We start from the raw sequence: 25,031 nt of genomic DNA on the forward strand, positions 1-25,031 counted from the left end.
CAACAAAAAGGCCAACAACCCAATTTAAAAATGGACAAAAGACTTGAATAGACATTTCTTCAAAGAAGATATACAAATGACCAAAAAGCACACGAAAAGATGCTCAACATCATTAGCCATTAGGGAAATGCAAATCAAAACCACAATGAGATATCATTTCATACTCCCTAGAATAAATACTATTCACAAAACACAAAACGTGTTGGAGAGGATAGGGAGAAATAGGAACTCATTCATCACTGGTGGGAATGTAAAATGGTAGAGCTACCATGGAATACTATTGGGCTGTCACTAAAAAGGTAAGTATAAAATTACCATACAACCCAGCATACTCACTCCTAGGTATGTACCCAGAAGAACTGAAAGCAGGAACTTGAAGAGATATTTGCACACCAATGTTCACAGTGGCATTATTCAATCACTAAAAGATGGGACCAACCCATCAACCGATGAATAAATAAAATGTGGTATATACATACAATGGAACATTATTCAACTATAAAAAGGAAGGAGGTTCTGATACATGAGACAACACAACATGTTGAGTGACAACATGTTGAGTGAAATAAGCCCAACACAAAAGAATCAAATATATGATCTTACTGATACAAAATAATGACAATAAGCAAATTCAGAGTTGAGAAACTAGAATACAAGTTACCAGAGACCAGAGTGAGGGTAAGGAATGGGGAGATAATGCTTAATCTGTGCAGAATTTCTGCTCAGGATGATGGGCAAGTTTCAGTAAGCGATGGTGGTGATGGTAGCACAACATTGTGACTGTAATTAACACCACTGAATTGTATACCTAAAAGTGGTTAAAACGGGAAATTTGATGTTGTGTATATGTTACAAGAAAAACTAAAAACAAAACAAAACTGTACACAGAGTCCCTAATGTAAACTACGGGCTTTAGTTAATAAATAACCATGATACTGATTCATCAATTGTAACAAACATACCTCACTAATACAAATTGTTAATAATACAGAATATTGTGTGTAGGAGGTAGAGCAGTACATGGGAACGCTGTACTTTCTGCGTAACTTTTCTGTAAATCTACCTGCTCTGAAGAATAAAGTAATAATGAATAAACAATAGAATTGTGGTAAGTGCTATAGGAATGAAGAAAAAGGAGAGTAAGATGAATTGGGAGTACCAAAGAGGGTTGATTTGCAATTTTAAATATAATGGTTAATACAGGCTTCATTAGGAAAGTGATATTTGATAAAAGACTTGAAGGAGGTGAGGGAGTTAGTCATGTAGGTATGTTGGAGAACTGCTACCGGGCATAAGAAATAACCAGTTCAAAAGCCCTATGCCGTGCCTATGCTGGCATGTTCAAGGGCAGCCCAGAAGTCAGCGGACCAGGAACAGAACGAGCGAGCAAGGGGATATGTGGGAGAGGAGGTTGGAAAGGTAACTGTAGCCGGGCCATTTATAACCACGTAAGCTGCTATAAGGACTTTGGATTTCATTCTGAATGAAACATTTTTGAGCTGAGGAGTGAAATGATCTGAGTTATGTCTGCAGAGGATCACTCTGGGAGTTGTGTTGAGGAAAGACTGCAGGGGAAAAAGAGTAGAAGAAGGAAGACCAGTCAAAGCGATTTCAGTAACCCAAGTGAGACACAAAGTGGCTCAGAAGAGGGGGGAAGCAAGGAAGGTGGCTAAAAGCTGTCAGATTCTAGACGTGTTTTGAAAGTAGATTCAGTAGTATTTCCTGAAAGATGGGATGTGAGCTATCAGAGAGAGGAGACAGGAATGACCCTGCTGCTTGGCCTGAACCATTGGAAAGAGGCAGACAATATCAACTAAAATTGATGCAGATAAGCTGTGCATACTGGATATTTGAAAAGGAAAAGCAGAAGTTCAGTTATGGACATATAGGACTTGAGATGTCTATCAAATGTTCAAGTAGAAATGTCAATCAGGCATTGTCTGGAGTTCAGAAAAGAGGTCTGGGCTGATGACATAAATTTGGAATACATTTCTTAAACTCCAAATTTATGTGATTTTCTTGTTATCTCATCCGTTATATCTAGTATAAATGTATTGTTAGAGCAGGGCTTAGCAAACAATTTCTGCAGAGGACCAGAAAGTAAATATTTTTAATTTTGTAAGCTACATATAGTCTCTGCTATATATTCTTCTTTGTGATTTACTACAACCCCTTAAAAATGAAAAAGTATTCTTAGCTTGCAGGCCATGCACCAACTCCTGCTCTAAAGCCACAGTATCCTACGAGGTTGCCACTATATAATAGATTGGAACATTTCCATTGTTGTGGGAAAGGCTAGTCACAGCATTGCTCTAGGGTGTGATTTCAATCCTCTGAAATTCTTTGCTTTATGTCCCAGCATATACAGTATGATTCCATTTTTAATGGAAAAATTAAAAAGCATACATAGGGAAAAATAGGATAAGGAGTGGCAGGAGAAAAGTCTAGGGCCAAGGGACACACAAAATCAAGGAGATTCTTTCTGTCCCATCCTTGTAAATTCTGCCTCTGAATTTTGCTTTAAGGGGAGTAAGAGGAGAGCTGCAGAGATGTGGATGATTCAACTCTCCTGTCAACTCTCCTGAGTTAAGTCCATATAATAATGGACTTTGACTGAGAAATTACTATGTGCCAAGCACTGTTATGTTTATGTATATTGACTAATTTAATCTTCATAGCAACCATATGAAATAGCTACTATTATGATTTCCTTTTAGAGATGAAGAAAATGAGGCACTAAAGGGTAAGTAACTTGCTCATGGTCACATCACAAAGTGGAAGAGCCAGAATTCAAACCCAGGCAATTCAATTCCAAAACTTGTACTTTTAACCACTGTACTCTGAGAAGATTCTTGACTTGACTCTGTAAGAACCACACACTCCACAGCTCTTTTGTTGCTTCTAGTGAAGGAAAGAGACCTTCACTAGATCCACCTGGTCTTTCCAGTTGCACCTTCCACCGCTCTTTCAAAGGAGACTACTTCCTATCAATTTTCTTGCTATTCCCCTGTAGTGGACATCTTTATTGTTTGTTTGTCAGTTCTGTACTAATTCCCTGCTCCATCTTCTGCTTAAAAAACGCTCTATTTCCTATCTGGAACTGATACTACATTGTTCAAATGGGACTTATTGTATAATCCTCCTCCAGGGGCCTATGACCAGGTTTAGGAAATCAGATTATTCATTACCCCTGGTCATAATGATTGGCTCAAGATTGGCCAAATGATGCAATACTCATCTTCCCTATCATTTGGTATATAAACTCTGGTAACTCTACCCAGGACATCATTAACTTGAACAATGTACTTTTGGGGCTGCCATCACCTTCCCTGTCACATCAAGATAGCCTACAGAAGGAAAGCAGAAGAAATGACTGAGATGGAGAGAAAGAAAGAAAGGGAAAAATGAGCTGGCAATATCGATTTAATCTAAATCCAGCCATAACATTTACTTGCAGATATTTGGTTAGATAAATCAATAAATTCCTTTTTGTTTTGTTGGTTTAAGCTGAGTTGAGTTTTTCACACAGGCTACCAAAAGTTCCCAGCATGTCTTTCTTAATTCTTGTTTCTGAGCCTTTGTTCAGGATGCTTCCTCTGACCTTCAAAATGCCATTCACTTTTCAAAGCTCAATTTATTAAGGCCTCTGTAAGGCAGTCCCAAATCACCTGGGCCCACTATCACATTCCTTTATTCTGATACTCTAGAGTGTATATTCTCTGTAACTAAAAATTTTGCATGTAGTATATAGCTTTTTGTGTTAATCTCAATCTGCATACTTACTTAAATATGCTCCCCATTGCCCCATCTTTGTGTCTTTGTGTCTTTGCTTACCCTATTGCCTCCCCTTCTTTACACCTCACAGCACCAGAACTAACCAGCCTGTGAAATTTAGTTCACATCCCAGATTCTTCAAGAAGTCCCTAATTCCTGTCCTCCCTGCTAGATGTACTCTCTAGTCTCAGAATCCTGCAGTATTTCATCTGATCTCTTTAATAACACACTATCTAGCTCCTGCCTGACTAAATTATTTCCTCCTTAAGAGCAGGTTTTATGATTTATTTATAAGCCACATTATCTTACAATACTACTTTAAAATATATGCTGAAGGAAAATATTTTAAAAAGAATGATATTTCTGGAACCACAAGTAAGGTTCTAGCAATGTGTTAGGCCCCATTAGCAATAAAAGTACTATATAAGGGAAGCAGACTTGGCTCAACTGATAGAGCGTCTGCCTACCATATAGGAGGTCCAGGGTTCAAACTCAGGGCCTCCTTGCCCGTGTGGTGAGCTGGCCACGTGCAGGGCTGATGCACACAAGGAATGTCGTGCCACACATGGGTGTCCCCCCCGGAGGCAAGCCCCATGCACAAGAAGTGCGCCCACAAGGAGAGCCGCCCCTTGTTAAAAAAGTGCAGCCAGCCCAGGAATGGCACCACACACATGGAGAGCTGATACGGCAAGATGACACAACAAAAAGAGACACAGTTTCCCAGTGCTGCCAAGAATGCAAGCAGACACAGAAGAACACACAGTGAATGGACACAAGAGAGCAGACAACGGGGGTGGGGGTGGGGGGGAAGAAGAGAAATATAAATTTTTAAAATCTTAAAAAAAAAAAGTACTATATAAAACATGATCCTTTCCTAGAAAAGGTACCAACTTATGATCCCAAGTAGACTATAAATTCTCTAGGACTAGATTTATGACATACATTTCACAAAAAGCACCTGAGTTGGACACATAATCAAAATGCACAAATTTCCACTAAAGTGATCATTTTTTTCAGCTGACAACATTTACTACATAATTATAAGATACTTTAGTGTTGGGATTATGATAATTCATTATAATATAATGAATTATATTGTTTTTTTAAATAAATTATACTTTAAATCAAAACAGTCCTCAGAAATTCCATATCTTTAAGTAAACATAGTGACTTTCATACATTAAAATTACAAAATACATAAAATTTCACTATCAAATTTTTAAGTGGAATGTGTCATTTCCAAAATATTATTAATATTACCTTTAAAAAACAACTTACAAACAAAAACTAACCTCAGGTCCCACATGTAGAGTCAGGAAACTTTCCACAGCAGTCAAAGTACCTAAAAGACAAGAAGAATGAATGGTAAAAGTGAAATCAAATAAAATCTATTTACCCAGGACAAATAATAATAAAATGATTCTGATTCATTTAAGGACTGCTTTTACTAAGCATGCCGCTGATAGAGCCAGAAAGTCTGTACTAATAACACAATTTTATTATTTATTGTAAACAGACATAAGCAGTCGCTGAGACCAGATATATTGCCAGGAAGAATAGTTTAGTACAAACTGTACTAGTACTGACAAAATCTTTTCTGGTACTTAAACTGACAACCTAAAAACCTTCCTCAATAAGACAATTTCACTTCACTCATTCCGGATAATCCATTAAGACACAGTTCTCAAAACAAGATCTATGGGAATTATTCTAAGGTTCTGAATTGCTTTTCAACATGACAACTTTCAAAAAGGCTTATGTGTAGTCATCTACAATAAATGTATAGAAAAAGCTATCAAAACAATCTTGGTGTTTGTTGTCTTACAAAATAGATAAAACAAAGTTGTTAAAGCAAAAATAGAAAACAACCCAAGAAAAATGGGGTATCAATTACATTAAGCATGAGGACTAACACATAAGTACAGTGGTTAAGTATTCAATCAACCTCTGAGTTTCTTGAGAGCGTCAAGGCAAAAAAGGAACATACTGAACCAGCTACTTCTCAAAATCTAGTAAAATGAAATACATCAAACTCTTAAGATGATTCCTGGTCTTAATTCCAGAGAAGATTAAAACATGGGGCCTACAGAAGTTGACACTAGCAAGCTAACACATGGCCACATCACCACCATGCTGTGCAGCAGAGGACCACAGCTATGGCCAGTCCACTACCACAAACCAACAAGAGCTCTGCAGAGTGAAACTCAGCGATCACGCTGAGAGCTGCCGAGAGGATGTGGCCTCCAGAGCGGCTCTGAGGTCTAACCCTGATTCAAGGACAGCAGACAACCGAAAGCAACCTAAACCATAAACATCACCTGGTTAATTGGTAAAATGCTGATTTCAGGATGAAAAAACAATTTTTAAACAAACCTTTTATTTCTCCCTGAAGAAGGAAAAAAGACCTATCAAAAATAATAAAAACTATTCAATATTAAGGAATAATCTCAACATGTATATGTGGACTGTCATGAAAACTTCTAAACTTTACATAATTAAAAGAATTTTTTAATAAATAGAGAGAAATACCAGGTCCATGGACGGGAAAAGTACATATTTTAAAGATGTTCAACTAACATTCATTCCTCTTTTTAATGGGAAAGTCTCCAGTGTTTCACTATTAAGTAGGAAGTTGGCTTTTGCCCTCTGACATTTATTAGGTTAAGTAGCATTCTAGTTCTCATTTCTTAGGACTTTGAAATGAGTAAATGGCATGAATTTTCAAATCATTTATTGAAATGGGCTTATAGCTTTTCACCGTTGATCTTCTGAAGTGATTACGTAACTTCCTAATATTTAATCTCAACCTTGTTATATCATTCTTTTAAAATGCCACTGTGGAAAAAAGAAAAAACACCACTGGATATTCATTAAAATTTTCTTTAGCATGTTTTTATTAGCTCTAAAATTTCACAGGTAAGACTGTTTTTTGTGCTATCTTGATTGGGTTTTGGTTTCACAGTTAACTTTTTAACATAAACAAGAACACTTTGCCCTTTTTTACACTCTAGAACAGTTTATATAGCACTGGAATTATCTGTTTCAGGTCATTTTCTAAATGGAAATTTCTGAGATATGCTTGAAACAAGTAACTTTTCATTTTTTATTATAATATTGATGATTTCTTTCATTCTTAAATTTTTGTCTACATTTTATAAATGGGGCAAAAAAGATGCCAAATTCTTTGTTCAATACTTTCTAGCATTGTTGGTTTAAAAATTTAAAACCTTTTAACTATAACATCTGAATAAGTTATAAAGTGTGTTAATTCCTAAACAGATCAAGTGTGAATTTAAAATGCCTGCCAAAATTTGTTTTCCAGAAATTTCACAGTTCTAATCATAACTAAACTGGGACAATGGATTTTAGAAGATTTACAATACTATCCATATTTCAAAAAACAATAGTGTCAATAACATTTTAAGTATAGATGAATATTTTTTAAAAGCCAGTGTTCTAAAATTATCTATTTATAGCTATGTTTCTTTTCCCAATTAAATTTTAGGTGATCACAATTTTAAACAAGAAGTCTTTCAATTAATAAAGTCAAATTATTGCTTATTAATCAATAATTACCATTCATTTTATTTCTGGTGTATAATACTCCCAAATCTGCTGGAATGGAGTCGAAGCCACTGCTTCCAATGATATAAACCCCCTTTTCTGCAGCTTTCTCATGATATTTCCAGTACATTAGTTCCAGAAACTAAAAAATTCAAGACAAAAATCTGAATTAGTGCTATATAGAAACACCCATACCAATATTAAATAGTTTAAAGACAAAGCAATTAAACTTCAAAAATGTTAACCAATATGGCTCTGCAGTGGAAATATTGTTAAATTTTTTTTTCATGTATTCAACAAATATTTACTGTATGTCATGTGTCAGGTGATGTGGGAAATATACTGATCTGAATAAACAGCAATATTGATTTTTTCACAATGGCTATTAAAAGTAACAATATTCATTACTAAAAGTTTAAATATAGAAAATTACAAAGAAAGCAGAAAGATTACCCCAAATCACATTACCCAGATGAACATTACAGACATACATCTATAGGACAGGAAGTTCCCACATACTCTGAACTCCCTACTCCCTTTTTTACCTTAACATTTGTTAAAATTAATGAATCAATAACAATACATTATTTTTAACTTAAGTCCATAGTTTATTTACATTTCCTTAGTTTTTACCTAACGCCCGTTTTCGTTCCAGGATCCCATACAGGATATCCCATTACATTTAGTCATCAAGACTCCTTAGGCTCCCCTTGGCTGTGATAGATTCTCACATTCTCCTTGCTTCTGATGGCCTTGACAGTTTTGAGGAGCACTTGTCAGGTATCTCATAGAATGCCCCTCTCCTGGAATTGATCTAATGTCTGTCTCGTGGTTACACTGGGATTATGGGTTTTGGGGAGGAAAACTACAGAGGTAAAGCACCATTTTCGCCGCACCATATCAGGTGTCCGTACTATCAACACATACGTATCGCTACGTAGGTTGACTTTGACCACCTGGCTGAGGATGTGTCTGTCAGGTATCTTCACTGTACAGGAGCTTTTCTCCCTCTTTGCATACTGTATTCTTTGGAAGGAAGTCACTAAGACAGCCCACATAAAGGAGCAGGGAGTTATGCTCCTCCCTCCTGGAAGGCAGAGCAGCAACATAAATTATTTGGAATTCTGCAGAGATTTGTCTCTTCTCTCCTTGGCCCACTTTTAAACAAAAAGTTATTTATCTTTCTATTATTTCTGTTATTGAGTTATAAGCATTCTTCATATTCTGGATCTTTCTTAGGTTTTAATACCTCTTTCATGGTAGCTTACAAAACAACTTAATTTTCACTATTTTCTATGCTCTGGGGTATTTTAAACAACAAAGGAATTGACTTTTTTTTTTTTTTTTCTTGTTTTCTACCACTTGTTGAGCCAATTGTGGTAATTTACATTGTCCTAGTATTTCCAATATATATTCTCATTGCCAAACTCCAGTATATATTATATTGGCACACTGATATAATCAGTGTAAGAAATATATAAGGTTACAGTTTTAAAGGAGACAACACAGCTTTGTGCTTATTAACACACTACTTCCTGCAATCTAGCAAACCAATTCATATTTTAGTTCTTCTATAAGTAGTTGCATCACTCTGAACAAGTTACTTAAGCTTCAATTTCCTGACCTATAAAATAGGGATAAAGATGACCCCTATTTCATAGGAAAGTTGAGATAACTTTAAGAAGTTAAACAAAGTGCTTAGCACAGTGTCATGCATGTGTTAAGCATTCAATAAATGTGAACATGTCAACTTTTTAGGTTGAGGAGACTTTACACTTATTTTTCTGTAAATATCATAAAGATACCTCATCTTTGAAAGGGAGTTTCTAATGAAAAAATTACAAGAGTGTGATTTTGAGAATTACTCACAGCACCTATTTTAATTAATTCAGTTTATAAGATGCACTAGCCATAAAAATCAGTTTACTCCATATACAAAGGACCTGAACTAAATGTGTTGTGGGTAAGGAAAAAAACTAAAAAAACCTGAAGATAACTCCTTATGTGCTCTCATTCAAGCAGCAATGTCTACTTCTACAGGAGTATCATCTCTACAATACAAGAAAGAAGTCATCAACTTCTAAAATTCATCTACAAAACCGCACTAAATATTTTACACTTCATTAAAAGGAAAATTATGTGTTAACTCAGTTTTCTCCTTTTCCATTTTACATACCTGAGGTTCTCCACAGATGTCAATATAGCTAGTTCCATTTTCAACACATGCTTTTACTACAGGTTCTCCGTAGAATCGATACTGGGGAAATCAAGAACACCAACAGTTTACCCTTACTTAGCAAGTTTAAATGAATGAAATACCTTTTTGCCTTTGACTGACTGGTTTTTAAGACATCGAATGCTAATAAAGTAACCTAAAGAAATTGAGAGGTGGCGGACTTGGCCCAGTGGTTAGGGCGTCCGTCTACCACATGGGAGGTCCGCGGTTCAAACCCCGGGCCTCCTTGACCCGTGTGGAGCTGGCCCATGCGCGCAGTGCTGATGCGCGCAAGGAGTGCCCTGCCACGCAGGGGTGTCCCCCGCGTAGGGGAGCCCCACGTGCAAGGAGTGCACCCTGTAAGGAGAGCCGCCCAGTGTGAAAGAAAGTGCAGCCTGCCCAGGAATGGCAGGCACCACCCACACGGAGAGTTGACTCAACAAGATGAGGAAACAAAAAGAAACACAGATTCCCGTGCCGCTGACAACAACAGAAACGGACAAAGAAGATGCAGCAAATAGACACAGAGAACAAACAACCGGGGTGGGGAGGGGGGGAGGGGTGGGGAGGAGGGAGGGGAGGGGAGAGAAATAAATAAATAAATGAATCTTAAAAAAAAAAAAAAAAGAAATTGAGAATAATAATATAACTGTACCAAACGTCCTCTAACAGTCTAAATAAATAAGGTATGATGGGATTTCAGGCAAATGTGTGCTTACCGTGAATAGAAGACAAGGAAGGTTTTTTAGAAGAGGTGATTCATTTGGGGAGAACCCTGAAGGAAAAAACAGTATTTGCCAGGAGAAAGAAAAGTCCAGATAAAGGGAAAATAAAAGGGCACAAATGAAACTGCAAGCTGCTCAGGATACATGAACAAAGGATAGGCTTGAGGGGAGTGGCAAGAAAAATGAGTCTGGAAAGAAATGCTAGGGCCGGGTCAGGAAGGGCCATGAGTGCCACGCTAAAACGTTTGGACATTATCTTTTCCAGATTACTAGGCTCTCCTGGAGGATTTTAGGAAGATTTTAGGCATGACAGTGGTGTAAGATCTATAGTACAGACATATCACTCTGCAGTACTGGCAAACAAAATAAGAGGCAGATAAATGATGAACTAAATTAAGAATGTGCCAGGATATACTAAGGACAAGACACACTAAAAAGGCAGAACAATTGGACTTCTGATTAGCTGGGCCCAATGGCTGGTGATACTCTTTGCCAAAATAAAGAAAACAGGAGGAAGAAAAAGGTTGGGGAGGATAAGTTCAATATTGTACACAGTAGATGTTCTGAGCCTGCACAATATTGGATGTCTCAAATTATTTGTTGCTCAAACTCAAACTATAATTTTAAATGTAAAATAGCTACTAAGTCAACATTCAGTCCCACTTCAAAGGAAGTATGATAGGTCTTTCCCTTTGTAAAGGCAGGGCAGGGAAAGAACAAATGCCTCTGATTCTCTCAATCCTGACAGCAAAAGATGGAGGAGAGAGAACATTTTTGTCTTGCACATTTTAAGAAACAGGTTAAGGGAACACTAAGAAAAGGGAGGTGGCGTGCACTTTAGGGAAGATGGCAAATTCTCTAACAAATATGGATGCATAAAATCCACAACAAAATACTTGCAAACCGAATGCAGAAGCATATTAAAAGAACTATACATTGGGAGCAGTATAGCTCAGTGGTTGAGTGCCTGCACCACATATACAAGGTCCGGGTTTCAATTCCCAGTGAATTCCTTAAGAAAGAAAAAAACAACATACACAAACACACACATATATATACGCACACACACACCATGATCAAGTGGGTTTTATCCCAGGCATGCAAGGGTTTTTCAACACAAGAAAATCAATTAGTGTAATAAACCACATAAATAAGATTGAAGAAGAAAAAATCACGATTCTTTCGATTAATGCAGAAAAGTCATTTGACAGAATACAACATCCTTTCTTGATTAAAAAATACTCCAAAACACAGGAATACAAGGACGCTTTCTCAATGTGGTAAAGTACCCATAAGAAAAACTTAAAGCTAGCATTGTACTCAATGGTTAAAGACTGAAAGCTATCCCACTGAGACAAGAACAAGACAAGGATATCAACTGTCACCACTGATTCAATTTTGTGCTATAAATTCTAGCTACAGCAGTTAAGCTAGCTAAAGAAATAAAAGGCCCCCAAATAGGAAAGAATTAGTAAAACAATTGCTGTTTGCTGATATGATACAATTTCTAGAAAATCCTGAAAAATCCACAATGAAGCTACTAGAACTAAGAGAGTTCAGTAAAGTGGTAGGATACAAGATTAATATACAAAACTCAGTAGCATTTCTATAAACTACTGACAGCAATCTGAGGAGGAAATCAGAAAAACATTCCATTTATAATAGCAACTAAAAGATTCAAATATTTAGGAATAAATTTAATCAAGGACATCAAGTACCTGTATTCAGAAAACTGAAAAACATTGCTACAAGAAACCAAAGGAGACTTACATAAATGTAAGGGCATCCCATGTTCACAGATGGGAAGACAAATTCTGTTAAGATGTCAATTCTGCCAAATTGATTTACAGATTCAATGTAATACCAATAAAAATCTCAACATCGTTTTATGTAGAAATGGAATAGCCAATTATAAAATTTATTTGGAGGTGTGAAGGGTCCCAAATAACCAAAAATGTCTTAAAAAGGAACAAAGTTGGAGGGTTCTCACTTGCTGACTTTCAAGCATATTACTTAGCTACAGTGATTAAAAACAGAACAAAACAAAACAAAAAACCCAGCATGTTACTGACATAAATATAGACAGAGTGATCAATGGAATCAAGTCAAGGACTCAAAAATAGACCCTCACATCTACGGACAAGTGATTTTTGACAAGGCTGTGAAGCCCACCCAACTGAGTTAGAACAGTCTATTCAACAAACAGTGCTGGGAGAACTGGGTAGCCATAACCAAAAGAAAGAAAGAGAATCCCTATCTTATACCTTATACAAAAATTAACTCAAAATGGATCAAGGACCTAATTATAAAAGCAACAAACATAAGACTCCTAGAAGAAAATGTACGAAAACATCTTCAAGATATTGTGGTAGGCAGTAGTTTCTTAAACCTTACACCCAAAGCACAAGCAACAAAAGAAAAAATAGATAAATGGGACCTCCTCAAAAATAATGCTTTTGTTCTTCAAAGGATTTTGTCAAGAAAGTAAAAAGGCAACCTACTCAATGGGAGAAAATATTTGGAAACCACATATCCAGTAAGGATTTGATATCCATGTTATGTAAAGAGATCATAAAACTCGATAAAAAGCCAAGCAACCCCATTTTTTTACAAAAATGGGCTAAAGACTTAAATAGACATTTTTCCAAAGAGGAAATAAAAATGGCCAAAAAGCACACGAAACAATGCTCAACATCACTAGCTATTAGGTAATTGCAGATCAAAACTAGAAGGAGATACCATTTCATACTTTATAGAATGACCATTATAAAAAACAAACAGAAAACTACAAGTGCAAGAGAATATATGGAGAAACAGGAGCACTCCTTCACTGCTGGTGGGAATGTAGAATGGTGCAGCCTCTGCGGAAGAGAGTTTGGCAGTACCCCAGGAAGCTGAATATGTAACTGCCATATGAGCCAGGAATCCGGGCTGAATATATTTAGCTTATATGAATATATTCCTAGAAGGAATATATTCAGAAGAACTGAAAGCAAGGACATGAACTGACATTGGCACACTGATGTTCACAGCAGCATTATTCACAATTGCTAAAAGATGGAACCAGTCCAAGTGTCCATCAACTGATGAATGGATAAACAAAATGTAGTATATACAAACAATGGAATACTTTTCAGGTATAAGAAATAAAACCGGGAAGCATACAACAACATGGATGAACCTAAAGGATATTAAGTTGAGTGAAATAAGCCAGACACAAAAGGACAAATAATTCTATGTTCTCACTGTATGAATTAAATACAATGAGGAAACTCACAGAGGTAAACTCTAGATTATAGATTACTGGGAGACAAAATGCAGATTCAGAATGGGAGCTGATGCTTAATCTATGTAGCATTATTAATATGGTTAACTGTAAACGTGTAGAAATGAATAGAGTTGATAGTAACGTATCACAGTGAGTATAACTAACACTTCTGATTTATAAATGTGATTATGGCTAAAAGGGGTAGTCTGTGGAAGTAAGTGTCAATTGAAAGGAAAACTAGAAAATAATCTTGGGAATATGTAACAGTGGATTTCTGTGGTGGGTGAAGATTGTGGTTAATAATATAAGAATGGGAAGTGGACTTGGCCCAATGGATAGGGCATCCGCCTACCACATGGGAGGTCCACAGTTCAAACCCCGGGCCTCCTTGACCCGTGTGGGGCTGGCCTATGTGCAGTTTGATTGCGCGCAAGGACTGCCGTGCCACACAGGGGTGTCCCCCGCGTAAGGGAGCCCCATGCGCAAGGACTGCGACCTGTAAGTAGAGCCGCCCAGCGCAAAAGAAAGTGCAGCCTGCCCAAGAATGGCACCGCACACACGGAGAGCTGACACAACAAGATGACACAACAAAAAGAAACAAGATTCCCGGTGCCGCTGATAAGGATAGAAGTGGCCACAGAAGAACACACAGTGAATGGACACAGAGAGCAGACAACTGGGGGGGGAGGGGAGAAAAATAAATAAAAGAAAAAAATCTTAAAAAAATAATAATATAAGAATGCTCTTCTTTTACAAAGTGCTAAGAATATGATGACAATACACAGGAAAATTACAGCTAATGTAACTTATGGATATAGTAATATTGTATTATTAATATTAATATTATTAATATATTATATTATTAGTCATTAGTATACATGTTGTAATTGAATGTAGGAGTAGATGAGATTTTCCAGGAAGAGTATCTAGGGAAGTGAGTGTCCATTTTTAATGTGCATATTATATTATTATTAATATTATATTAATTAATATTAATATAATATATTAATAGTAATATTGTATTTTTTTCAGCAATGGCCAGAAGCTATTATTTCAATTCTAAGGGACAACAATGGGAAGGTATATATAGGGGCATGGGTATTTTCCTTCTGGAGTAATGAAAATGTGTTCAAAAGGACTGAGGTGATAACAGTACAACTCTGAGATGAAAATGAGAGCTACTAAGTGTACACGTAAATGGACTGTACAAAGGATGGGAAAGTGTAATACAGGGAATCCAATGGTGAAAGGTGGACTGTGGTTAACAGAATAGGAGAACAGAATACTGTGTCATGCATAACAACATGTATCACAGAATATTGTGCCATGCACAATAAATATAATACTAATATAGGGTTTTAATAATCAGGTGGGTTGGGGAGAAAATACACCAAATGTACGATTGCGCTATAGTTAGTAGTCATATTTTGATGATGCTCTTTCATAGTTTATAACAAATGTTTCACAACAATTCAAGGTGTCAGTGGTGGGGAGATATATGAGAGCCTTATATGATGATATGCATGTTTGTTTTGTAAGTTCACAACTTTTACTCTACACTTATTGTTTATATATGGTCATGTATGAATGAAAAATGTCAATAAAATTTGTTTAAAATAGAAAAAGCAGGGCAATGCAAATATTAATCGTTCAAGCAGGTCAAACAGGCTATCTTCTTAACCTAAGCATCAACTTCATAGCCTCACTTCCACACCTACCCCGATCCCTTCTTAAGAATGGCAGATGACACTGGAATTACTAAGCTAGGAAAAGATGTACTTAGTTCTAGTTCCTCCTCTGCCATTAACCAACCATATCCAATTACTGAAACACAACTTCTGAGGCAATGTGACATGGTAGGAAAAACATGGACTTTCTAAGCAGAGAGATACAAGTTTATACCCTGAATTCACGAACTACTAGCTCTATGACTTTAATCACTTACATGAACTATTTACTATACTGATATTAAACATACATAAAATAGAAATAAAGTTTAGAATAATATAAATAGAAGTCAAAGCTCTATTTTCTTTCTGTCTCCAATGGTCATGTTGGGCAATTCTTGGGGTATGCATAGACTCCACTTTGAAACTCATTTAGAATTGCTTTTGGCCCTTTTCTTGGTTATTTTACTCCAAAGTTCCTCAAGTTGGCCAGTATTCCACCTGCTGGTCAACTTGAGGTGTTCCATATGGGACACTTGTCATGCACGCTGGCTACTCAGGTCTCCCCGGACCTCCTGAATCAGGCTTTCTGGGACATACTCAGTAACTTCTGCATTTTAAATAAGCCTCACAAGTGACTCTTACGCACATTGAAAATGGACACTCACTTCCCTAGATACTCTTCCTGGAAAATCTCAACTACTCTCTTACATTCAATTACAACATGTATACTAATGACTTCCAACCTCTCCAAAGCTGCTCATTGGTTAAGGTTTCCTTAGTCTGTGGTTTCTGCCAGAAAGTTTAGCACCAGCTATATTACAGGATGAGTGGCCTGATTCATGTGTAAGACTAATTTTAATTTGCTTCATTTCCCCTCTCATTTTCTCTTCACCCTGATTTCCTCACTTATTTTAAAATTTTTTTCCTACTATTTTGGATGTATTTCATGCCTTTAAGAATATCAGCAGACACCTCATATTCAGCATGTCCAAAATGAATTCATCTTTTGCTCTTAATCTGTTCCTCCTCCTCCACATACTAGCACAGAAGATTGTAAAGCATAACAGTATAGGCTTTAGTTCACACTGCTGGGTTCTACTTCTACTATCGTTTCTGATATTTTGCAACATGGCAAGAATCTGGCACTGTTGCCTAGACCGTGAGCTTTAAAATTAGGCCTGATTTAAATCCAGGGTCTGCACTCATTAGCTGTGTGGCCTTGAGCAAGTTCCTTTATCTCTTTTAAGTTTCAATCTCTTCAGGAAAAAAAAATGTTTTTTTAATGAGGACAATAGCAGCACCTACTTCATTACATTGTTGTGAGGAAGAAATAAGAATGCAAAGAGCTTAGCATAGTGCTGAGCATAGAGATGTCAGTAATTGTTAGCTTTATTCATCATTGTTATGAATGGCATCATGTTCCACCCAATTCTCAGTTTAGAAACCTGGAAGCTGTCTTTGATTCTACCTTATCCTATAAGTCACTGTTTTGTCAATTTTATATCCCTAAAAGTATCTCAAATCAATCAGTTCCCTCCTCTCTACATATCCAAATCTTACTTCAGATCTTTGTCATTTCTCATCTAATTACTATATATATATACATTTTTTAAAGATTTATTTATTTCTCTCCCCTCCCCGCTGTTGTCTGCTCTGTGTCCATTCACTGTGTGTTCTTCGGCATACACTTGCATTATCCGGCAGCACTGGGAAACTGCATGTCTTTTTGTTGCGTCACCTTGCTGTGTCAGCTCTGTGTGTGTGGTGCCACTCCTGGGCGGGCTGAGCTTTTTTCACACGGGGTGGCTCTCTTTACAGGGTGCACTCCTTGCACGTAGGGTGCCCTATGCGGGGGTGCCCCTACGTGACACGGCACTCCTTACAAGCGGCAGCACTGCACGTGGGCTAGTTCACCACACGGGTCAGGATGCCCTGGGGATCGAACCCTGGACCCTCCATATGGTAGACAGACGCTCTATCAGTTGAGCCATATCTGCTTCCCTAATTACAATAAATAGCCCCTAAGTAGTCTTACTGCCTCCAATCTAGCTCAATCTCCAAAAAAAACCATGAAACTGCTATTCTAAAATATAAATCTATACATACTTACAATTTAGATTATTTTTTATTTAATGTATATTCTTACAGCTTGGACTAAAAAGTCTGAGGTCACTTCTCCTCCCCACCCCACCCCTATATGCTGTCATAAAATCCTTCACTGGCTCTCTAGTACCTATATTATATAGTTTCTAAGTCCAAACACCTTAGCATGTGGCTAAGACCTCCAGCATCACACCACTCCATAGCATCTTTATTCCAATTTTCTAGCAGTTCTAAACGCCCTGTAATTCCATGAGCACGCTACTCTGTCACATTCGTGTGTTTCTGTTTCTACTTCCTGGTACAGCCTCTCTCCATTCCATGATTGTCTGGTCAACTCCCATCTCCTTCAGTCTCAGCCTTATAGCCTCAGATTCACTTCTCATGCCTCCATAGTGAGTTATCTACAGGTATTTGCAAGCTGCAATGAAGCCTTACTGGGGTTTTGGAAATAATAACAGATGAGGCATATGTTGGGGTTCTCCATATGGGTTTTGCATTGTTTTTGCAACTGTTCTGTAAGTGTGAAATTATTTCAAAATAAAAAGTTTTTAAAAAAGGTTGTGGCCAATTTTAGAAAGGGAAGCAGAGCAGTAAGCTTTTTTTATTCAAAGCAGAAGAAACTGGTAAAAAAAAAAATATTCCACAGTTTACTTGATGTGCAGAGACAAAGTTGTGCTTCTCTTCAATAAAAGACTGAATCTTTTAAGAGATTTAGAATGACAGCAATCTAAATGTGCTTTTTATTGCACTTTTTAAATGTGAGAAGTATGACTCTTGCCTTATAATAAAATTAGTTTCTAAAGAAAATAAATAATGAAAGCTCCTTTTGGAAAGAGTATGCTTTTTCCTATTTGCTACAGTGCTCCCATTCAGTACACTGTATTTTGTCAGCTACAGTGCTCCCATTCAGTACACTGTATTTTGTCACACCTGGCCCACTTCTTGGGATAATCTGAGTTGAGAATTCAATATTAACTTTTCCATGTTTTATTAAATTTTTAGATATTTTCTACTTGTGCTTTTAAGAGAGCAATGGACCAAGTCAAAGTAGTGATCCTTGACCTCAAAAGAGATGTTTCTCCAGTGAAGGCGACTAGCTCATTGATGGAAAGGGCAGTGCTGCTCTTATCACTCCATATTCTAACCCCAAGTCTCCCAAGGGGGTGTGCTTGCCCACGGGGAACAGTCCACTAGGTGTGGTATGTATTAGAACTTTTATTTCTGCTAATTTTTATAGAAAACACAAGGAAAGACATTAATTAATAGTTAATACGTGGACCATGTCAAGTGGTCATGGCTGATTTCAGTACATGAAAGGTGTCCTGAGAGAGCGTGGGTAAAGTCCACAACACAGGGGAGGCCACATGACACCCTCGATCACTTGGTCCTTTACATTGTTGTGAGCCAATGCTTGCTTACACATGCTGAAATTGAGTAGTTTCACAGATATCACGTGGTTTTAATTAAGTGAACACTCACAAAAAAGAAGTCGTTAAAAAGAAAGAAATACCTGTAAAGAAACAAGTGATGACTCCAAACTGCCAAACCTGACACTTCCCCTACTGTTAGTAGTATAAATTCTTTGTTATCCACATCACAAAGCAAAAATGCCAATCCAAACAGAGCTGAGGGAGGAGTGGGTTTGGGGAACAAAAATGTGAAGACTGAAATGTACATGAGCCACCCAAGTAGAGCTCTCAAAAAGGGGACAGATCTACCAGTCTGGAGCGGAAGTGCATTAACATGGCACCATTAGCATGCAGATGGAGTGGAAGTGCACTGGAAGTGCATTAACATGGCACCATCAGCATGCAGATGGTATTTAAAAACACAGCCTTCACATCTTTTTGGCCACAACCCATGATATGAAATCCATTTCACAGAGCAACCCAAACACAAATATATCTAATACAAAAGATTCATGACCAATACTTACTTTTATTATGTGTGATACACCATTATTTTCTATTCTAGTCTATTTGATTTCTTTTTTAATGCTGCGTCTCAGCCCACTAAATTGATTTCACAATCCACAGTTTAAAAATTATTGCCTCGGGGAGTGTTAAAAAAGAAGAGTCTTGAGCTGTAGAGGTCTCTGGCATCTGGGAGGAGAATGAAAGGATCCAAAAAAGAAGACTGAGGCAAAATGGTAGGCAGGAGGAAAAGTAAGAGAACCCAGAAGTCAAGTGAAAGGAGGAGAGAGGGCAACTGAATCAAACGCTGAGAGGGTCGTACAATGGGGGCCTGAGAGTGCTGAGAACGATGACTGGATCTGACAGGGTAGGGACTTGGGCAGAGTAGCTGCAGTGGAGTAGTGAGAATAAAAAAGCCTGATGAGAGTAGAGGGGGTGGTGAGAAAGTGGAGACAGTGAGTAAAGATAATAACTCTTTCAAGGGTTGCTAAAAAAGGGCACAGAAAAAAATGAAGCAGTAGTTGGAAGAGTTTATGGACTCAAAGGAAGTGTTTTAAAGACATGGGATAGTATTATGTATTTGTGTATTGTTAAAAAAATTCAGTCAAGAGGGAAAAATTGATGCTAACGAAATAGCCTGTAACGTAGGCACGGTGCTCAGCAGGGGCAGGGGCAGTTTTTCCCTGTAAAAGGAAGTAAAGCAAAGCACAGGGTATATGCAGGTAGGAGGTAGGTAAGTAGATCTACTGCTATGAAGCTGAAGAAATGCTCTTCTGACAGCTTCTATTTTCATAGCAGAAAAAGAAATAAAATTAACAGATAAGAGTGAGGAGAAAGGGATGGGATGCTAGAAATTTGAGGAAAAGGAAGTTGTGAAACTGCTGCTTCAGTGTGGGAGTGAGCACAGGCTAGGGAAATGCAGCAGAGCTGCTGGAGGTGCTAAGGCTCACCTGAGATGCGTGGCCACGTATTTAAAGTGAGACCAGCCAGCATGGCAATGCATTTTCTCCAGCCACACTGGACTACATTAAGAGTAAGCAAAAAGTCAGAATAACCAGGGTTAGAGTTTTTCCAGAGTACTGGGGAGGGAAGGATAAGGGAGTTGGTTGGGGGTATAAAAAAAGTGATTATAGCAATGGACTATGGAATCAAAAGCTGGTGAAGTTGGTTTGCTTTTGATAATTTTTTCTTTATTAACAATCTTCTAGAGGCTTAGGTTTCAAATGTCTTACCAACTGTGATGTTCCTCCAGTAAACGTCATCACCATTCACCTGGTTACACAGGCCTAAAGTCTGGAGCTGTTCTTGACTCCTCTCTCACGTATCCAGTGCAACAGCAAAAACTGTTGGTTCTCCTTTAAGACTAGACTCTCATCTCAACTACTACTTCTCACCACCTTTCCCCTACTACTCTGGCGTTGTCCTGCTTGGACTGTTCCACTGTTGATCCCCTATTTATTTTCCTCTCAGATGCCAAAGAACTTCACAACTGTAAATCAGAACATGCCCTTGCTCTCAAACATCCAATAACTCCTGGTTATAGTAGAAGAAAATCCGAGTCCTGACCCTGCCCACAAGGCCCCATGTGCTCCTGGCTACCTCTCTGATTGAACTCGCCCCTGATCTATCCTGCGTGTGGGGCTCCAGCCATTGTGGCCTCTCATGTTCCTCAGTCTTGCCAAGCACATTCTCGTCATGGGACTTTTATACTTGCCATTCCCTAGAACACTCCTCTCCTCAATCATTCCTATGACTTGCTCCCTGACTTCATTCCAATCTCTACTCAAATATCAATTCCTCATAGGGCCTTCCGTGACCTCTCATCTATTATAATGTTAACCATCTCTTTCTCTCCTCACCCTGCTTTATTTTTCTTCAAAGCTTTAATCACTACCTAATATTATAATCTTTTTTTTTTTTTTTTGGTCTCCCCTACCATAATGTAAGCTTCAGAAGGGATTTTCTGGTTTGTTCACCATTATGTCCCAGATACCTAGTAGAGTTCCTTTTATATTTAGTAAGCATTCAATAAATATTTATTGAATAAATGGATGCTTTTATAGTTTTTTTCTTTTGTTTTTTTCTTTTTTTTTTTTTGAGGTACCAGGGCTGGAAATTGAACCTGGGACCTTGTATATGGGAAGCAGATGCTCAACCACTGTGCTACACCCCAGCTCTGTAGCATCTATTTTTGTATACAGGTTTTAATATATATTTGTGCAGTAATACATATTTATTTACAAAGTATATAAATAAAAATATATTGGGGTACATGCTCCTTGTTTACTGAAAGGACACACAACTAGGAAAAAAATAACAAAACCTTGGCCATCACAGTTCTAATTGGTGAACAAACCAGCACACATTCCTTGAGCATAGTATCATAGGGAGCCTGTCACTCCCTTCCTTGAGCATATCTACTTGCTCCTCCTAAGAAATGAAACTTCCCACAGGGACTTTAACCAATTCATCCCCCTGCCCTTATGTTCCTCTGGAATTTAAAATACCAGTTTGCTAGAAATGAATGGATTATTTGTTCTGATACAAAGAAGAGTTGAGTACTCACTGGTCCTACACAATTGAGGACAACTGTTGCCTGTTTAGCCATTTCATCAAGTGAGGCTGGATTAGTGATATCGCAAACTATCATTCCAACTTCAGATGACAGTGTTGGTCTTCCTAAAATAAGAAAGAAATAATTTTAGGCAAATCCTGGTACAATATTAGATCATCCAGATCTTTTTATAGTGATCAGTGACAGCAAATTTATTAAATATACTGAAAGCAAATTCACGAACAAAAAAATTGAAACTGTTCATAACCAGTTCATGTAAAAGAAAAGGCTAAAAAAATAACGGAATACTAAGCATTACTGAAAAAAAAAAAAAGGTTACCTTAAAAAAATTATCTAACAAATAATGTGTAAATGATAACCGTGTATAACATGACAAGTTAAAAATCAAGTTTAGATGTTGAGTATATGATTGTTCCAATTTCCTCTTGTCAAAAGATTTATATGGTCGGCAGACTTGGCCCAATGGATAGGGCGTCCACCTACCACATGGGAGGCCTGTGGTTCAAACCCCGGGCCTCCTTGACCCGTGTGGAGCTGGCCCATGTGCGGTGCTGATGCGCACAAGGAGTGCCCTGCCACGCAGGGGTGTCCTCCACGTAGAAGAGTCCCATGTGCAAGGAGTGCGCCCTGTAAGGAGAGCCGCCCAGCGCGAAAGAAAGTGCAGCCTGCCCAAGAATGGTGCTGCACACACGGAGAGCTGATGCAGCAAGATGACGCAACTAAAAGAGACACAGATTCCCGTGCCACTGACAACAACAGAAGTGGACAAAGATGAAAGACTGCAGTAAATAGACACAGAGAGCAGACAACCCAGGTGGGGGGGGGAGGGCAGACATTTTAAATGCAGACTAAGATGGCTGGAGAAGTACTGCAAGCAAACGAAGACAACGTTGAGAAGCCTCTTGACGCCTTCATAATCGCAGGGCAAGGGGAGAGGACGTTCTTGAAGAACCCAACGCCCTGCAAGGGTAAGGCCACATTGGGAAAACAGAACGATCACTACATTAGGAAATAGGAATTGCAAGGGCCTTCCGATAAATAAGTAGCTTAGGGCTGTCCCCAAGGAAAGGGCCAACAAACAACACGGGGATGCTCACAGGAAGGGGCTTTTAAAAAAGAAAAGCATAGACACGCTGTCTTCAGCTAACTGCAGCGTTCCGCTTCTGTCCTGCTCGCTCGCAAACGCCCCCTTCGTAAAAGGCGACAAAGCCACCCCTTCCCTGAGCCTCGGGCATCCCCCTCCTCTGCGTGGGGTGAGGCAGTCACCCCGCGGCTAACAAAGCCCTCAACTGGAACTTGATGCAGTCTGCGTCTGGTCAGAACCGCTCGTCCCTAACGGCCCCACCTTCCCGTGCCACGAACCGCCAGGAAGGCTGCAGGCCACCCGGGACCCCCGGCTAGAGCGCGGGGCAGACAGGAAAGACGACTTCTCAGAGACGCGGGGAGGGCCGCGGGGCGAGCAGCCCGAGCGAGGGTGAGACCGGCGGGAGGAAAGGCCCGAGGGCGGGAAGCCGCGGCCCTACCCAGCTTGAGGGCGGCCTTCTCCAGCACCCGCTGCAGCTTCTCCCGGGAGCGGCCCGCCACGGCCCAGGACAGGCGGGAGCTCCGCTCCGGCACCGCCTGCTCCCGGGCCACTTCTTCCGTCACGAACTGGCCGGTGAAGCCGGAGGCGCCGAACACCACCAGGTGGAAAGGCCGCTGCGGGAGCGCCATGACGAGCCCGCGAACCGCCGAGCCGCCGCGAGCATGCCGGGAGCAGCCGCGGGGACGGCGCCTCAAGGCCGCCGCCCGCCCCCGCCAACCGCCCGCCCCGCGCCGGCCCCGCCCGCCCCGCGCCGCCCTCCGCGGGGGCGGCGTGGTGGTGGCGCGGGAGGTCGCTGGCGCCGAGAGGAGGAAGCGGGCCGCCGGGGGGCCGCCCACGCCCGCCGCCTTTCCCCGCAGGGCGCGTGGCGGGGTGCCGGCGGGGTGGCGGCGGGCTCGGCCTGCCCCGCGGAGCCGCCTCCTGCAGCCGCGGCCTCCTGTTCCCCGGGGGGCCCGCCCCCTCGCCCCCTGGCGGGACGCCCGCGGCGTGGCCTCTGGAGCAGCCGTTGAGGTGAAGCCGTCTTTTAGGATGCCTCGGGGAAGCAACGCCCGGGGCTGTGGTATGAGCTGAGGTGAAGTGAAGGGCAGTTCGGGAGCTCCTCAGATTGCCCCCCACACACACCAGTGTCTGAGTAACGTTACTCAGAGTATTCAAAAGCATTTTCACGTAAATGAATAGTAAAAGGACACGCAATTCCAGCGTGGAATTCCAGATGAGGGAGGCAGAGCTTAACTCCCTCGGAGCTAGGCCGCTGCTTGGTGACTGCAGACTAGTGCAAAGAGCAGCCTGTGAAGAGAGGCGCGGGGGCTGTCACGGTGGAGAAGCCCCCGGCTGCCACCTCGGCCGAATCTGCACGGTCAGCGTCGTGGGTGTAAGTCAGCAGCTTGTAGCCTTGATCTGATGTCATGAAAATGACGCTTCACCTCTCTGGTCTTCCTCGCCCCAAACCCCGGGCTAACCAGGAGGAGAGTTCACAAAATATCCAACCAACACTCCTCAAAACTCAAGACCATCAAAAAGAAGGAAAGCCTGGGAAACTCTCATAGATTAGAGGAGTCTAAAGAGACACAACAACGAAATGGATGGCTCCTGAGACAGAAAAAGGATGTTAGGAAAAAACGAGTGAAATCAGATTGACCTGTGGCATTTAGTTATCAGTCATGTACCAATACTGGTTTCTTGGTTGTGACAAAGTACCATAGCAGGGAAAGATGTTAACAACAGGGAAACGGGATGAGGGGTATAAGGAAACACTCTAGTATCTTTTCAATTTTTCTGTAAATCTAAAACTAATTTAAAACTTGTGGGGTTTTTTTATTAAAAAAATGTCTGAGACACACATGCCAATCAGAAAGTCAAATGCCAAAGACAAAGAGAAGAATTATGAGAGCAGAAAGAGAAAAGTAATACATAATATACAAGGTATACCCAAAAAGATTAAGTGCCAATTTCTCATCAGAAACCATGGAGGCAAGAAGGCAGTGGTATAATATATTTAAGATATTGAAGGAGGAAAACTGCCAGCCAAGAATGTTATATCCAGCAAGACTTTCTTTCAAAAATGAGGGTGAGTTTAGAATATTCACAGATAAATAGAAACTGAGAGAGTTTTTAACTGAGACCAGCTTTGCAGAACATACTA

The 25,031-nt window shown here is 39.6% G+C and overlaps 1 protein-coding gene across 2 annotated transcripts in view; it reads right to left on the minus strand.

Moving 5' to 3' along the window:
- SCCPDH (saccharopine dehydrogenase (putative)) overlaps positions 1 to 25,031 on the minus strand; it is a 66,679-nt gene that overhangs the window by 34,608 nt on the left and 7,040 nt on the right. Inside the window, exons 1-5 of one of the 2 annotated variants that reach the window (XM_004458202.4) lie at positions 23,331 to 23,625; positions 21,799 to 21,911; positions 9,515 to 9,595; positions 7,351 to 7,480; positions 5,067 to 5,116 (exon numbers count right to left, since the gene is read on the minus strand). In XM_004458202.4, the coding sequence (XP_004458259.1) occupies positions 5,067 to 5,116; positions 7,351 to 7,480; positions 9,515 to 9,595; positions 21,799 to 21,911; positions 23,331 to 23,520 (564 nt within the window). In that variant the 5' untranslated portion in view covers positions 23,521 to 23,625. Of the gene's footprint in view, positions 1 to 5,066; positions 5,117 to 7,350; positions 7,481 to 9,514; positions 9,596 to 21,798; positions 21,912 to 23,330; positions 23,626 to 25,031 lie in introns of those variants that run through there. The other variant, XM_071207323.1, reaches the window with a different exon arrangement.

The sequence above is a fragment of the Dasypus novemcinctus genome, chromosome 13 (assembly GCF_030445035.2).
Source record: "Dasypus novemcinctus isolate mDasNov1 chromosome 13, mDasNov1.1.hap2, whole genome shotgun sequence".
NCBI classification, from domain to species: domain Eukaryota; kingdom Metazoa; phylum Chordata; class Mammalia; order Cingulata; family Dasypodidae; genus Dasypus; species Dasypus novemcinctus.